The sequence below is a fragment of the Corvus kubaryi genome, unplaced genomic scaffold (genome assembly GCF_017639235.1).
Source record: "Corvus kubaryi isolate FWS band 111438036 unplaced genomic scaffold, C.kubaryi_AGA036_p1.0 76, whole genome shotgun sequence".
NCBI classification, from domain to species: Eukaryota; Metazoa; Chordata; class Aves; order Passeriformes; family Corvidae; genus Corvus; species Corvus kubaryi.
In genome coordinates, this window is record NW_024582063.1 from 5,206,048 (window position 1) to 5,220,135 (window position 14,088).

The following is a 14,088-nucleotide window of genomic DNA, read 5'->3' on the forward strand; positions in this document are numbered from 1 at the left end:
AGAAGATGAGAGAGCAGCAAAAGCTTCAATTCCCAAGTATCAATGCACTAAATCACACAGCAATTGAACCAACCCCTTTAGCTCTTCAAGATGCAAAACCTCTTACTTAAAATCATTGTATGCTTTAGGTTGGAAAGGACCTTAATGATCATCAGGGACACTTCCCATGAGACCAGGTTGCTCAAAGCCCCATCCAGCCTGGCCTTGAATGCTTCCAAGGGTGGGGCATCCACAACTTCTCTGAGTAACATGTTCCAGTCTCTCTGCTCCATGATCCTGCCAGGCTGTAATTCCCCAGGTCTTCCTTTTTCCCCTTTATTTTTAAATTGAGGTTATTTTTCCCCTTTTCTAGATGGTGGGAACTTAACTGGACTGCCATGACTCCTCAAATATGATGGAGAGTGACTTAGCCCCTTCATCCATCAGTTCCCTCAGGACCCCTGGATGCATTTAAACAGGTCCTGTGCACCTTCATGTTCTTCAGATGATCTAAAACCTGATCTCCTACAGTGGGTGATTCTTCAGTCTCCCAGTCCCTGCCTTTCCCTTCTGCAACTCAGGCAGTGTGGCTGGAGCACTTCCTGGTGGAGAAGGGGACAAAAAAGTAACTGAGTACCTCAGCCTTTGCCATGTCTCAGGTAATCAGGTCTCCCCTTTCCTTCCAGAGAGGGTCCTCATTTTTCCTAGTGTTCCTTTCATCACCCACATACTCACAGAAGCTTTTCTTCTTGTCCTTGATGTCCCTGGCCATGTTAAATTCTCTCAGGGCTTTATCTCCTCTAACCTGATCCCTGGCTGCTTTGACAATCTCTGTATTCCTGCTAGGCTACAGCCCCTGCTTCCACCCTCTGTAGGCTTCCTTTTAGTGTTTGAGCTTGCCTAGGGGCTCCTTGTTCATCCACACAGGCTTCCTGGCATTTTTGCCCAACTTCCTCTCTGTTGGTGAGCACCAGGCCCACCACAGCCCTTCTCTTCCTTGGCTCCTCTATGAAGCTGATTTGTTGTCTGGAATTCCTTTGTGCTGCCAGCCATTCCAGACACAACATGTAACAGCACAGGCTTTCCTTCGCAATAGCTGACAGAAAAGCACTCTCTGCATTTACCAAGCAGAGTATCTGTTAACAGAGGAAGTCCCTGGAGATGCCAGAAAGCATCCATGAGTTACTACTGCATTCCAAAATCCTCCACCTAAGCCTTCCTCATCCACCAACAGTAGATTTTACAGGGGCCTTTTGAGTCCACATCCATCTTCAGACACCAGTCTTCCCCACAATCTTAACCATTTCTTCATAAAGAGCATGTTGAAGAGGATTCCTGCAGCTAGCCCTCTTCTCCCAGGCACAGTCACATAGACAAGGAACAGGACACTTTCAGGACCTGGTAAACATGAAGGAAATACTACAAACAACCCTTTTAAAACCCACTGGAACTAGTCCTTAATAACACCGAAAATGCAACTTTCATTCATCATCTGACCTCAAAGCTATAAAGAAACACAGGAGTCCACAGGTAACGATCCATTTTGATCCTGCATGTTGATTAACAGTTAATTGCAATGTCTGATGTGACTTACACAGGTTGAGACTGAAGAAACCCAATGGCATTACTAGATTCCTAGGCATGTCCTGGATGTTGCTGCCTCTACCACAGCACCATGGTATGACATTAGAACATGCACTGTAATCACTCCTGGACAGGAGGCACTAAACAGAAATAAACACATGCAAGCCACCCTCTTCCACCCAAATCATACACAATTATATTCCATCCATCACAAATCCTTCCAGTGTAAGAGGACACAGAGTTGCATTAAAGGTGACATGATGGTGTCTGTTTAAGATGACTCCAAACAAGGCTGGGCACAGGAAAATCGATGGATTTCCTTGGAGGAACAAAGAACTGAATGAAGATGCCTCACCATAGTCCTTAGATATGAACAATAATGCAGGCCAACTCCAGAGCATGAGCAGTCAGCCAAGACAGAGGACAGGTACAGCAAGCTGTACGTTTTCCTATGGCCACAGTGCTACTGCACCTTAACAGACTGTCTGTCACTTTTTGTCCTTGGTCACACCCTGCCTCGAGCACATGCTTCCTTTGCGCCTCTGGAGTAGTACAGGACAGCAGGACTTCATCATGGATGGGCAGTTAAACATGTTGGAGATCAAGTCTGCAAATATAGGGAGAGCGGAAGGATCCCAGGTAAAGGTGTCCATTGTGTTCATGTGCCTCACTGACATAAGCCACTGTCACTCCGTTGGGATCATGGAAGCTTCTTTTGTAGGATCCTGTCTCACTGAGTTCAACAACAAGGCTATATTTGGGTACAAACTTTGCCACAGTTTCCTGACTCAGCAACTGAAAGAGAAGAAAAAAAAGAAAATTAACAAGAGGTTTTGTTCTCCACAATCAGATCTCAGACATTTATACAGGCAAAGACCACTCCACGCTCCTCAGAAGCAGCAGCTAAGAGCATAAGGACACATTTTGAGTAAACACCATTACACAGGGTTAACACATTAATATCTGAAAAGCCAACTTTAGAAGAAACAAACAGATCAGCAGAAGCTCACTGTACTCCAGAGGCAGGCTGAAAGGTTGCCCACGCAAGAGACAGCAGCTTGTTCTGGTGCAGCTGATGCCAAGCTCCCCACAGCATCACTCAGAGCTCCTGCACTGCACCAGGAGAGACAGGAACAGCACAGAGCTTGTTCAGCTGCAATGGAATCCTAAGCACTGCTTGCTGATTTTTATTTTTTCGAGGACAGGAGTATTTCCAAGTCTTTGCATTGTTTGAAAAGCACCATGCTGTTTCTCTAGCCCTTAAAAAAATACATTATCCTTGCTCATCCTAAAGCGGGGTGACACAACAACAGGCATAGTGAACCAGAACAAAATGTCACCTAACACCATCCACAACGTACACTCTGTCTCCTAGGGTGCCTAGGGCAGCCATGGGAACAGCTCATACTTCCCAAATGCTCTCCAGACACCTGGCAATAAGCAGTTTAGGCACTTCAGGTGAAGTCTTCACATATCCAAATGTAGATCCTGTGTTGCTGCATGGTTAGATAGGCTCTTTTTCTTTCCTAAGATCAAGATGGAAGGCAACTTAAGAGATGTGCACCTGCTACTCAAAGAAGCAAATGCTAAATTTTACTGCCTATGAATACGTAAGGATTATTCTACCAGGGGAAAGCAACAACAGTTTTAACCACAGTCCCTAATGTTTTTTTAAATCTTCCTGTGAAGAGGAAGAAACACGACAAACAAATATTTATCACTTCCATTCCTATACTGAAGGTGATTTTTTAAAAAAAAAATCTTTTTAATATTATAATTTTTTACCTTAAATATCATCCTTTTAATCCATGGTTTTTCAGATAAGAAGTCCAACAAAGAAAATCCAGGATTGGGTCGCACAGCTGTCATAGCTACCCAATATCCTCCAGAGCTGCTTAACCTGATATTGTCTGGAAGACCAGGCATATTCTCAACAAACATATCTGCTCCACCTTTCATCAGCCCAGACACATAATACCTGAAAGTTATAGATAATAGATTAGAACATCTTAACTCAAGCAGTTTAAATAATAAATGAGAGTTCCAAAATTTAAAAAAAAATTTTTTCCCTATTATTTTTGGTACAGGGAAATACAGCACTGCCACACACTCCTCCTCAGGAAAAAAGTGAGCTTGCTCCACTGTGCTTAAGGAGCCCATGATGGAAAGATTATGCAGCCCAGATGTTTACAGTGTAATAAAAAAATTAAGTATTGAAGAAGGTCACCTTGTCATTTATAACTAGGCATAAATAAAGTGTAAGGTTTCTTCTGTCATTCCACTTGTTTATTTAAACAATCCCTAAACAGATTGGTAATAATTTCCAAGTCATACTTGCCTTCTGATTCTAGCCATGGTTGTCTCCTGCACCAGGACAAAGTCTTCCGCAGGAGAGAGCTGCACACCATTGGGAAACCTCAGCCCCACCATTAAGACTTTCACTTCTTTTGTCACTGTGTCATATTCAAGGAGGCTAAAAAGAAACCATTTTTGAGTGAAGATGAAAATTTATGCATCTGTGTTTTGTTCTTCAGGCATTCCATCTTTTCTCACACACACCTCACTTGAGTTAAGAAGGCAGAATAGCGAGGAAGCATTTGTTTATGAACACAAGAGAAATAAGAGAATAAGGCACTTGAGACTGGCAGCATTCAGGAAGGATTTGGGCTGAAGGTAATGCTAACACCTTCACTTTTAAAACAAATGTCCCATGCCACTCCTCTTGAAGGAAAAAGGAGAATCTCATTTATTTGGCTGCAAGGTCTCATTAGCAACACCCACACATTCCCTCACCCTCTCCTGGGCAGTGCAATGTTTGCAGAGGTGGGTTTATAAAGAGAAAACATGTGAAGAGCAAGGAAGTGGTGAAGTCCACTCCTACAAGTGAGCTTACAGCAAGTTAAATGCCTTGGGGAGGAGATACTTGCCGCCCATCATCTGTGCCTTCCATAACCAGGAACAAGTAGTCTCGTCTTTGCCATTTACTGCTGGAGTCAGTGAAGTAGATTTTCCTCCCATCCCTGGTCACTGTAAGATCATTTACAAAAGACAACTTCTGGCCTTCTATCAGTGTTTTGGTTGACACAAGTGTTTTCGTTTCACCTGGTTACAAACAGAAGAAAAGAAAAGACACACAGTGTAACCACACCAAAATGCATCTCTCTTCACTTTGTGTAGATTTGGGTTACAGGGAAGGGGAGAGCTTTTCACTACCACAGTGAGATCAAGGCAGAAGCAAAAGTACAGCAAGCATGACAAAAAGTTTTATGTAACAATCTTTTTCCTTTCCTTTTATGAAAACCAAAACAGCTACAACAGAGCTCTATTCATGGACCCTGGGGTACCAATTTTAACAACAAAAATCAAGTAATGCCAGAAGATAAGTCACTGGTAGCTCTGATCCAGGCAGTCAGATACAGAGAGGAAGTGATTGCTACAGGAAAATAAATATCAAGTTCTTGCATGAGTCATTTCATCCAGACAGCTCCAAATCACTTTACAAAGAAGACAGGCATTGTTTTGCCTGCAGCATCTGGCAAAACTGCAAATGAAGCCCAGATTTGTCAGTGGAAGAGAACTTCTGTGCAGAAAAGTCATACCTGTATTAGGATCAACTTCGTAGAGTCCATAATAAGCATCTGCCACAAACAGGGTGTTATTTGGCCCCACGCGCATGCCAAGGGGTCTTCCACACGTTGGCTCATCCTCACGGCCTCCTTTGGAAACAATTTTAAAATGGTTTTGCAAACAGAAATTCATACAAGGCATTCAGGGTACCTACACAGGTGTGTTGGGTCTGGCTGAGATGAAGATGCTTTGCACAGGCAGCTAGAAAGGTGTTTTGGCTACTGCTGAGCAGGACTGGCACAGCACCAGTGCTCTCTCCAGCATTCCCCTCTCCAGCAGGCTGGGGGTAGGCAAGATGCTGGGAGGGGACACAGCCAGGACAGCTGGCCCAAAATGACCAAAGGGACATTCTATACCATATGGTGTCACCTGAGATATGAAAGCTAAGAAAAATGAGGAGAAAGGGGAAGCATTCATTATTTAAAACATTTGTCCTCCAAAACAAACTCTACACGTGCTGCAGCCCTGCTTCCTGCAAAGCAGTCAGATATCACTGGCTGATGGGAAGCAGAGAATAAAGTATTTGAGGATTTTTCTTTTTCCTTTGCTTGGACATGTGACCTTTGCTTCAAACTGTGGTTTATAAAAACTCTATGACATGTATGTGGCACATACATTCATTAAAGAGATGATTCTTAGTTTACTAGGTGGGACTGAAGCAGATATCCCCACGCCGTGTTTTCACCATTTCACAGAATCTGTCAGGCTAGTAACTAACAGCTGCCGAGGATGGGGTAAATACCAGAAAAGTGCATTTAACAAGATGCTTCTTCTCAGAAAGAATCAGTTTTACTGCAGGTTTGGGGGGGGGGAGGGGGTGATTTGGGTTTTTTTAAATTAAATTAATTTTTAATTTAGAAGAACCTTTCTTTTTCTGGAAAGGTCCAACAGTGAAACAGCCACTTTCTCAAGACAGACTCTGAAGACTCCTATATGAGGAGGAAGGGGAATTCTGCAAACCCGAAGAATTTAGATAAATTCAAGGAAATATTTGAGTCCTGAAGAGCTAAGAACTTCAGAACATCAGCAGTTTGAAAAGTTACCAAGAGAAATTTTTGGAGAAGGCAGATGGCTACAGCTTTTCCACTTCCCAAATCAAGGAACACAAAAGTCCAGGTTCCCCATTACCACTCTGGCCCCAAAGAAACAGGGCAGCACAACCCTCCCACCTCTCCCAAGCTGTTCAAGTCCAATGGAAATAAGCACAGCAAAGGTGATTTTTCACACCCACCCCCATCCACATTCATGCCTAAATCCAGCTTCCCATCAGCTGTCCTACCAAGGCTGTTCTACCTGTCAGGCAGCCAAGAGAGTGCTGCCAAATCAGTCCAGAGTCCAATCACGTGAGCATCCACATAAAATTACATGGATAAAATGATGAACATGTCAATGAGAGCTAATAGGGACAGCAACAGTTGCTGACTTTAACTTCTAACTGGCAATCAGCACAGGGCTGCAGAACCTCAGATGAGCTTCTGTATCATTACCACAAACAAAACTCCCATCAGTCCCAACAAACACCAGCCAGGCTTCTCACACTGCCCAGGCACTGCTGAGATGGCCAGCATTAAGCTTTCCATAGAGATGGTTCTGTAATAAACAAGCTGCTACCAGTTTTCCTCATTCAGTTCCAAAACTCTCATTAAATGAAGCAAATAATTTGTTCAGAAAGAGGTGTGGAATTCCACAAGAAATAACTGCAATTTAGCAGTGAGAAAACAAAAATACCATCCCCAATGCAGGATCTCTGCTAAAGCAAGTGCAGCCACAACTCCCACTGTACTTACAAACAGAGGAAGGGAAATAGGTACAACAAAATGCAAGGCAGAAATCTGTAGATGGGGAAGGGGATATTTATTTTTAAAAATCTCTAAGTAAGTTGTTGTCCTTCTGTCCTGGGTAACACAAAGACTGTGTATTGTATTCCGTATCTTCCCTACACCACCCTGCCCAAGATGACCACTGTCCCTTTAGAACCCAGGGGTTGGAAGCAGAACTGGGGTGTTTCACCCTGAGCTCACAGAGGCAGGTGGCCTGAGGTCCCTTTACAATAGAGAGGGAACAGGCACATGGAGCTCCTCTGTTCTCCCCAGGACTTCAGAGCAGAGGCTGCAGCTTTTTTTGGCCAGGCTGCCAAGAAAGTTGCCTGTGGCAGGTTCTCTGAGTCGAGGCAGTGCAAGGCAGCTTGGCAGGTTTGTTTATCTCTGGGCTTTGCAGAATTCCATAACAGCTTTTTGGCCGCTGTTGCCAGGGACAGCCCCGTCTCTGATCCGGGGAGGATGCTTCCTTCAGACCTTTGTATTCCTGCTGCCACCCAGGACAGCTCCACCAGCACCATCCCCCCCTCTCCAGGAGTCCCAGCTGCTGCCACAGCTCCAGCTGCCACTGTTGGCAGAGCTCCTGTTGGGTGGTGTGGAGCAGATGGATCGGCACCATTTGACTGGTTTCGGACAGGAACAGTTCTCCAGGGTTCTTCTGTTTTGTCCTTGTTCCCTGCTAGCTGTTGTTTGGGGGATGAGAGAGTTCTGTGACCATGAAGACTTGGTTGCTGTGTTGGTTTTTCTTTGTCAACAGGATTCAGCACCATTTGTATCCAGTGGTTATTACTGTTATCTTGGTTTTTGCTGTTTTATTTTTTAGTAAACTGCTATTTTTTCACTTACATCTTCTCACGTTCATCTCTCCTTTATTGGTGAAAGGGGAAGGGTTAAAAATATAAGGAGAGAGAACTCATTTTGGAGTGTCCAGCCCATATAATTGTTTTAAAGCAAGACACTTTTCCACTCACACATTAGCTTAGAGTTCATTCACTCACACTTGTTTAGGAGTCCTCAGTTTTTATGAGGTGGCCCTTCACCTCAGAATCTTGGTAACTTTAGCTTCCACAAATATCAGACCAGGTTGCTGCCCATTTTCTTCTTAAAATAAATGCTTTTTCTGGATGGACTAACAGGAAAAGGAATGTTATTTGTGATGCACTTCAACTTTGTCTTCCTCCTGATGTTAAGATGCAGGATCTTCCACCAGCAGATCATCCATGTTGAAGGCCTTGTAGTCATGACACAAAATCCCCTTGCATTCTTAAATTTTACTGCTGGAAACTGTGTGCTTTGCTATCAAGACCATCCACTCCCATTCTTTTGGCCCTCTGTTCTACTCTTCCTTCCAATGTACATATTTTCACTCATACTTCACTGAAACAAATACATCCATATTTCTGCTACAAATTCCTGCAGAGCAAGATATGCACCTGCAATCCAGACCGAACACAGTTCAACCAACACATGCCCTTGACCCAGACATTTTCAGGCACACTATGTTCAGGAGCTGCCACTCACCACAAGGACCGTGGCCAATTCTAGCTACTGTTTGTATTTCCCCATCTTCAATTTTGACAATCTTCCCATCAGCTGTCCCAGTAAACAGAACATCTGCAAAAACAACTTGTGTGATTAGGCTGATCACAAAACCATACTGGTAAACATCCTTCTACTAGCATGAAGTAGGGAATAAGGAGACTTCAACATTTATTCACAGAAAACTTATTCCCAGTCAGGTTGATTATTTCACTCATAGGTCAGCTGTCCCTTGCAGGAAAGCTTCCATAAAGAGTTTCCATGAGACTGATGAAACCAGGCAACATAAAAAACCAATAGCTTCAGGTAATCCTTTTCGTACATTGTTTACAGATACAGGTAAAAAAGTGTAATCTGAGGAAGGAATTTGCAGTAGCTTCTTACTGGATAATGTAATTTCTTTAAAATATTTTGCTATTTAATTAGAAGATACAGTAGAAGGAAAATAAATTATAGGGCTTCTGAGCACCTCTTGCACTGAAGGATCTTTCAGTAAGGGTTAAGAGTAGTTTCTAGCCTTACCCCTTCTTCAGCAGGCACAAGAAACAACCCCTGTACAATGCTGGGTTCTTGCTAAGAGGATGTCATGGCATTAGAAGGACAGGTAACTCATTAAGAAAGTGCTCAGAGGTGGCAAGGGTTTGTGATCTGGGGAGAACACATTGCCACAAGAGAGAAGTACAGAAAGGCACCTGTGTTCATTAGATTTCTTGCAAGAAGAATCCAAGCTTTAGGAGTTATTAATACGGAACTTGAGGGAGTTATGAATATGGGCTATGATATTGTGCAACAGCACTAAAATGTAAATATGCTATTTATGAATTTGAGATTTTTTTTCTGTCATAAAAGAAAACATGAACATCACAAAATTCAGCTCCCTCAGCAGCAAAGGGCTTTAAAAGAACAGGCATAGCTTCTAAATATTAATTCCCAGTTAAGAGCTAGCCAAATGAAAAAATGGGACCACTTCCTCCAAACATAAGTAGCCCCTGACTACATTGCTAGTGCTTTCAGTCCTGGAAGATAGGGACTTTTAATCTGGCAACAAGATTTATTTTGAACTCATGAAAGAGGAGAAAAGCAGTATAGAGCACCCAGGTTTTGCTGCATAATACAATTACTTTTACAAAAACCTACCCATTCAAAATAACTTCCAGAATTTGTTATCTAGGAGGTCTACTGCTGAACAAACTCTTACCAATGGAACAACATTTAAAGAGCCTTCTTTAAAAGCTGATTTTGTCAGTGCTTACCCCCAATATTGACAATGGACTCTGGTCCAATGAGATGGTTTTCCCACAGCCGTTCAGCTTTTCGTAACTTGGTGTTGGGCTCTAAAACACCCGTCAGGAGGGGAGGCTCCTTCAAACTATAAAACAGGAGGACCTCATGACCTTTTGCACAAAATGCAAACGTTCTTGAGCAACACATTTGTTCATTTTTTCACCTAGTTTGCCAACTCCTGCCCATCTGACTTATGCTTTACATGAAGCATATTTCAAAAAGTGTCGCAATAGCCTGAGCACTTGGCCTTTAGTGAAAATGCAGTTCTTGTCTCACAGAAGGCAAGAGTGTATATGTGTAATCACAAGCTGCACTGACAGTTTGGGCAGCAGAAAATAATTTTCTAGATTAATGACTAAAGAAAGTAATTCAGCTCCTTCAATGATCAGCAGTGACACACCACTGCACAAGATGGCTCAGAAACAGACTGGGTGCGGATAACATTGCAATCACTCCTCAGTTTCTCAATCCACACAGAACCACTTCACATTGTTAACTCTTGTTTGCTGAAACAAAACAACAGAGCACACAGGAGAAGTTATGCTTCCAGAACATTCACTTTGAAACCAAACAACCATTTACCTCATGGGCTGAGGGTCTATAGGACAATCCAGCAGAACAGTCACTCCAAGCAGTGGCACAGCCACAGACACAGCCAAAGTCAGGAAGGTAACACGGAACACCTTGCTGCTGTAAGTGCTGCCAAAACCAAACAAGGAACAGGATTAATATTCTTTTCAAATACTATAGTCCTCAAAAATTCTGTAGCAGCCTGCTTTCTTCAGAAAAGGAAACTAACACTTTTGCACAATCACCATCCTGACCTTCAAGGTCCATTTTGAACATATTAGGATAAGAGAAAAATCTCAGAATACCAGCATCATACAAGGCTGAACATTTTTATGTGAAGGTTTCATTCATTCTACAAGTTATAGCTGACTAAAATAAAAACAAACAAACAAAATAAGCCAAAACAAAACCAACCAACCAACCAAAAAACCAAACCCCACCCAAAACCCCCCCCCAAACAAGCAAAAAAAACCCCAAAAACACCTAAGAGACAAGGGTTTTTTGGTTGGGGAGTGGTTGGGGGGTTTTTAAACTTGATCTTCAGTTTTGGCAATGCTTTCCATCCAGCACTAACTTTGAATAAAAACTTCCACTAAAACAGCAAACACAGAGGAAGTTAAATGAATGGCTGCTTAACTTAGTGACCATTGGTTTGAAATTCAAGCCCCAGCACACAAAAGAAATTACGTATTTTCTCTTTACCCATTAAAATACACAATAAAACAAGTAAAAATTTCTTCCACTGGAGAAACCCAGGTTTTGCTCTCAACAAGTTTTAGAGGAATTAATCAAACTCAACAAATCCTAGCCTTGAACTGGAAAAGCAGCTGTTACCATTTTAGCTGTTCTGAACCCTTCAGTGGCCCAACCAGACAGGCTCCTTGTAGGATCAGCTAAATAAAGACAAACAGTGCCTGGTGGTTCTGCACTAATCCTTGGACCCCTTCCACTGTTATGTCCTTCACTAGCCAATCATCCAGACAGTAGGAAGTATGAACCACTACCCAGAACATACATATCCAAACTGGGGAGCTAAATACATGTATTTGTAGTACTGATATCAGCATCAAGGTAACCTTTGGGATTATCAGCGAGAACATCAAGGACAGAACTAAATATTAGGGTTTAGGCACGACTTAAGCACTTCCTGCTTTAACAGTAGATGTCTTGAGGAAGCAAAAACCTCCCAGTCTGTGTCCCCTTGGATCTGCAATTGAGAGCAGGGGGTAAAGATCAAAGGCAATCCCCAAGTTTACACAAAGACTTCAGCCCTTGGCCTTGTCTTTCTACTGTCCTTCAAGAGATGAAAGCTCAACAATGTAAGATTAAAAGTACTGTCAGCAGACACCTGAGCATCTCTGTGACAGCTGAGAACAGCTCACACAAAAGGAGCTGGGAATGAACGGGAACAGAATGGGAACTCATCTGCCAAAGCCAACCTAATTAAAGCTCCTAAAAGCATGATTTAAGTAAGAGTCATATTTCTGATCCTCAATCAAACTTGCAAGGAACTGACAATAAAGAAAAAAGGCAGGAAGAATAAGGTGACAAGCAAACTCACACTTCAAGACTGCAAATTTGCAAGACCTAGTTTAGACACTGCTGAAACCACGAGAATTTAAATAAAACTGAAAAGCTGTACAAAAAAAAAATAAACTAAAAAGTCATCTACTCAGAATCCTTATCAAACTACACAATATTGAATACTGACAAGTGTCAGTCACTGGAAAGAATCACTGAGGTGAAGGTTCACCAACAGTGAAACAGAATACCTTAGTCAATTGTGTCCCTGATTAATTAATCCTACGTGGGCTGCAGCCACAAATCTCCATACAGCAACTGACCAGGACTCCAGCTATAATTACAGCAATTTAGAACTAAAAAGAGAAGCCATTAAACCAGCTATTGAAAATAATAGTTGGCTGGCAAGATGCTACTACGGGTCACCATAGCCAGCAGGCCAGGCTGTCTCATCTCCTTGGCTGCTGGGCTGGAGAGAAAAGCAACTGTCCTCAAGAGTTTCTGCCATGGCTACTAGCCAGAAAAAGGCCAGGTGCAGGAATTTCCTTCCTTGTTCAGAACAGAACAGCCCCTGTGAATACTTCGGGTCAGTAATAGAGCCCTAGAAATTCATCTGATTTGACCAAGAGAGGCTGAAGGCAGGAGGAGCAGTCTCTCAAGCTCAGAGATACTGACGCTCTCCTCCAAAAACAGGGACTGAGTGCAAGCCATCAGACACGGTATTCCATTCTGATGACCCTGAAGGGCAGAGATAAGAATCTGGAAAGTACTCAAAGCAGAAGAGACAGATGGTGAACCAAAATATTACAATATCCATTGCATAAGTTACCTTATGCAATGAAAGGCGAAGCAAACACTACCACTAATTACAGCTATTGCCTTCAGTTACAGTGAAGGTATTTTAATTTTTTTTTTAAATTCCTAAACAGAACATTGTAAATGGAATCTTTTTTTTTAAACTTAGTCACAAACAGACTGTTTACAAGGTCCGACGCATCAGTTGACAAAGATCCGGCAGATCAGTTGACAAACTGCAGATTACTCTTTAAACTACTACCAAGGTATAAACAGACTAACCATAACTATACAGGACTTAATCACACCCACAATAAACCTGTACAAGCCACAATGGGATAACTGTTATTTCTTGCCTGGCAAAAGATAAACAGGACTTAAACAGACCTATATCAAAAAAGAAAAAAAAAGCGAAGAGCCATAAATCAAACCGATTTTTTTTGTTGTTAAAAGCTGTTCCTGCAGCTCGGCAGAATACGTCAGTAGGCGCTGCCCCAACCCCTCTCACCGCCAGCCCGCTCCAGGAGAAGCGGCAGCACTGGGGGTACCCCCGGGCTGACACCCGCGGGTGCCCAGCACCAGCCAAGCCGGGAAACCGCGGCCTCGCTCCGCACGCCCGCAGCGGCCTCTGCGCAGCCCCGGGGCACCCGCCCAGCCCTTCCAGCCCCTCCCCGAGCACTCCGAGCCCGACCCGCCGCTCCCCCGGCCCGGCCGCGCCAGCCGGGCCGAGCCCGCGCCCCCCGGGCCCTCCCCGAGCAGCGCTCCCGGGGCCGGGCCCAGCCTCGGCCCTGCAGCCGCAGTGTCACGGCGGCCGCCCCGCCGGGCACCCACCTGCCCTCCTTGGCCTCCTGCGCCGGGCTGTCCTCGGTGATGACCTGCGGGCGGAGCGGCCGCCGCTGCCGCAGCCCCTCCACCTCATTCATCCCGACCCCGATCCCGATCGCGACCCCGCGGCCGCCGCCGCGCACCGGAACCGCGGCCCCGCCCCTCGCGCCCGGCCCCGCCCCTCCACCCCTGGGCCGCGCCCGTCACCCCGACCACGCCCATTACTCCCGGGACACGCCCATCATTCCCGGGACACGCCCATCATTCCCGGGCCGTGCCCATTATTCCCGGATCACGCCCATCATTCCCGGGACACGCCCATCATTCCCGGGCCGCGCCCATTATTCCCGGGCCGCGCCCGTCATTCCCGGGCGGCGCCCGTCATTCCTGGGCCGCGCCCTTCATCCCAGTCACGCCCCATTCAGGCCCCCGCGGTTGTTCCCGCGGCCGGCAGCGCCCTGCAGCCACCGCGGTGGCAGAAAACCTCTACAGAAACACTTGACCATGACACGTGCCCTGCATGTGCCAGGAATTATTTCCTTCCATA

At 44.5% G+C, this 14,088-nt stretch overlaps 1 protein-coding gene across 3 annotated transcripts; it reads right to left on the reverse strand.

Annotated features, from left to right (window-relative positions):
• Positions 1–1,510: 1,510 nt before the first annotated feature.
• Positions 1,511–13,741, reverse strand: LOC121675788 (adipocyte plasma membrane associated protein). Of its 3 annotated transcripts, XR_006020221.1 has the most exons (10): positions 13,548–13,694; positions 10,413–10,529; positions 9,800–9,915; positions 8,529–8,621; positions 5,163–5,279; positions 4,491–4,665; positions 3,902–4,036; positions 3,349–3,541; positions 2,925–3,089; positions 2,267–2,358 (listed from the first exon to the last, which is right to left on the reverse strand). XR_006020221.1 is itself a non-coding variant. In XM_042051528.1 (9 exons), exons 1-9 carry the CDS (start codon positions 13,637–13,639, stop codon positions 2,149–2,151), a joined length of 1,248 nt encoding a protein of 415 aa, XP_041907462.1. In that variant the 5' UTR covers positions 13,640–13,741; the 3' UTR covers positions 1,511–2,148. The 3 variants fall into 3 exon arrangements, 2 of the variants coding, with proteins under 2 accessions (XP_041907462.1, XP_041907463.1); XM_042051528.1 differs by lacking the exon at positions 2,925–3,089 and having other exon boundaries at positions 1,511–2,358; positions 13,548–13,741; XM_042051529.1 differs by lacking the exon at positions 2,267–2,358 and having other exon boundaries at positions 2,709–3,089.
• Positions 13,742–14,088: the final 347 nt, after the last annotated feature.

What these genes read in the sequence shown, in the direction of transcription:
- LOC121675788 (XM_042051528.1), bottom strand. Translation starts at nt 13,639, where the DNA reads ATGAATGAGGTGGAGGGGCTGCGGCAGCGGCGGCCGCTCCGCCCGCAG. An exon ending in ATAGACCCTCAGCCCATGAG is followed by an intron (nt 9,916 to 10,412) that starts GTAAATGGTTGT and finishes CCTGTTTTATAG; the next exon opens with TTTGAAGGAGCCTCCCCTCC. An exon ending in AATTGGCCACGGTCCTTGTG is followed by an intron (nt 5,280 to 8,528) that starts GTGAGTGGCAGC and finishes TTGTTTCCAAAG; the next exon opens with GAGGCCGTGAGGATGAGCCA.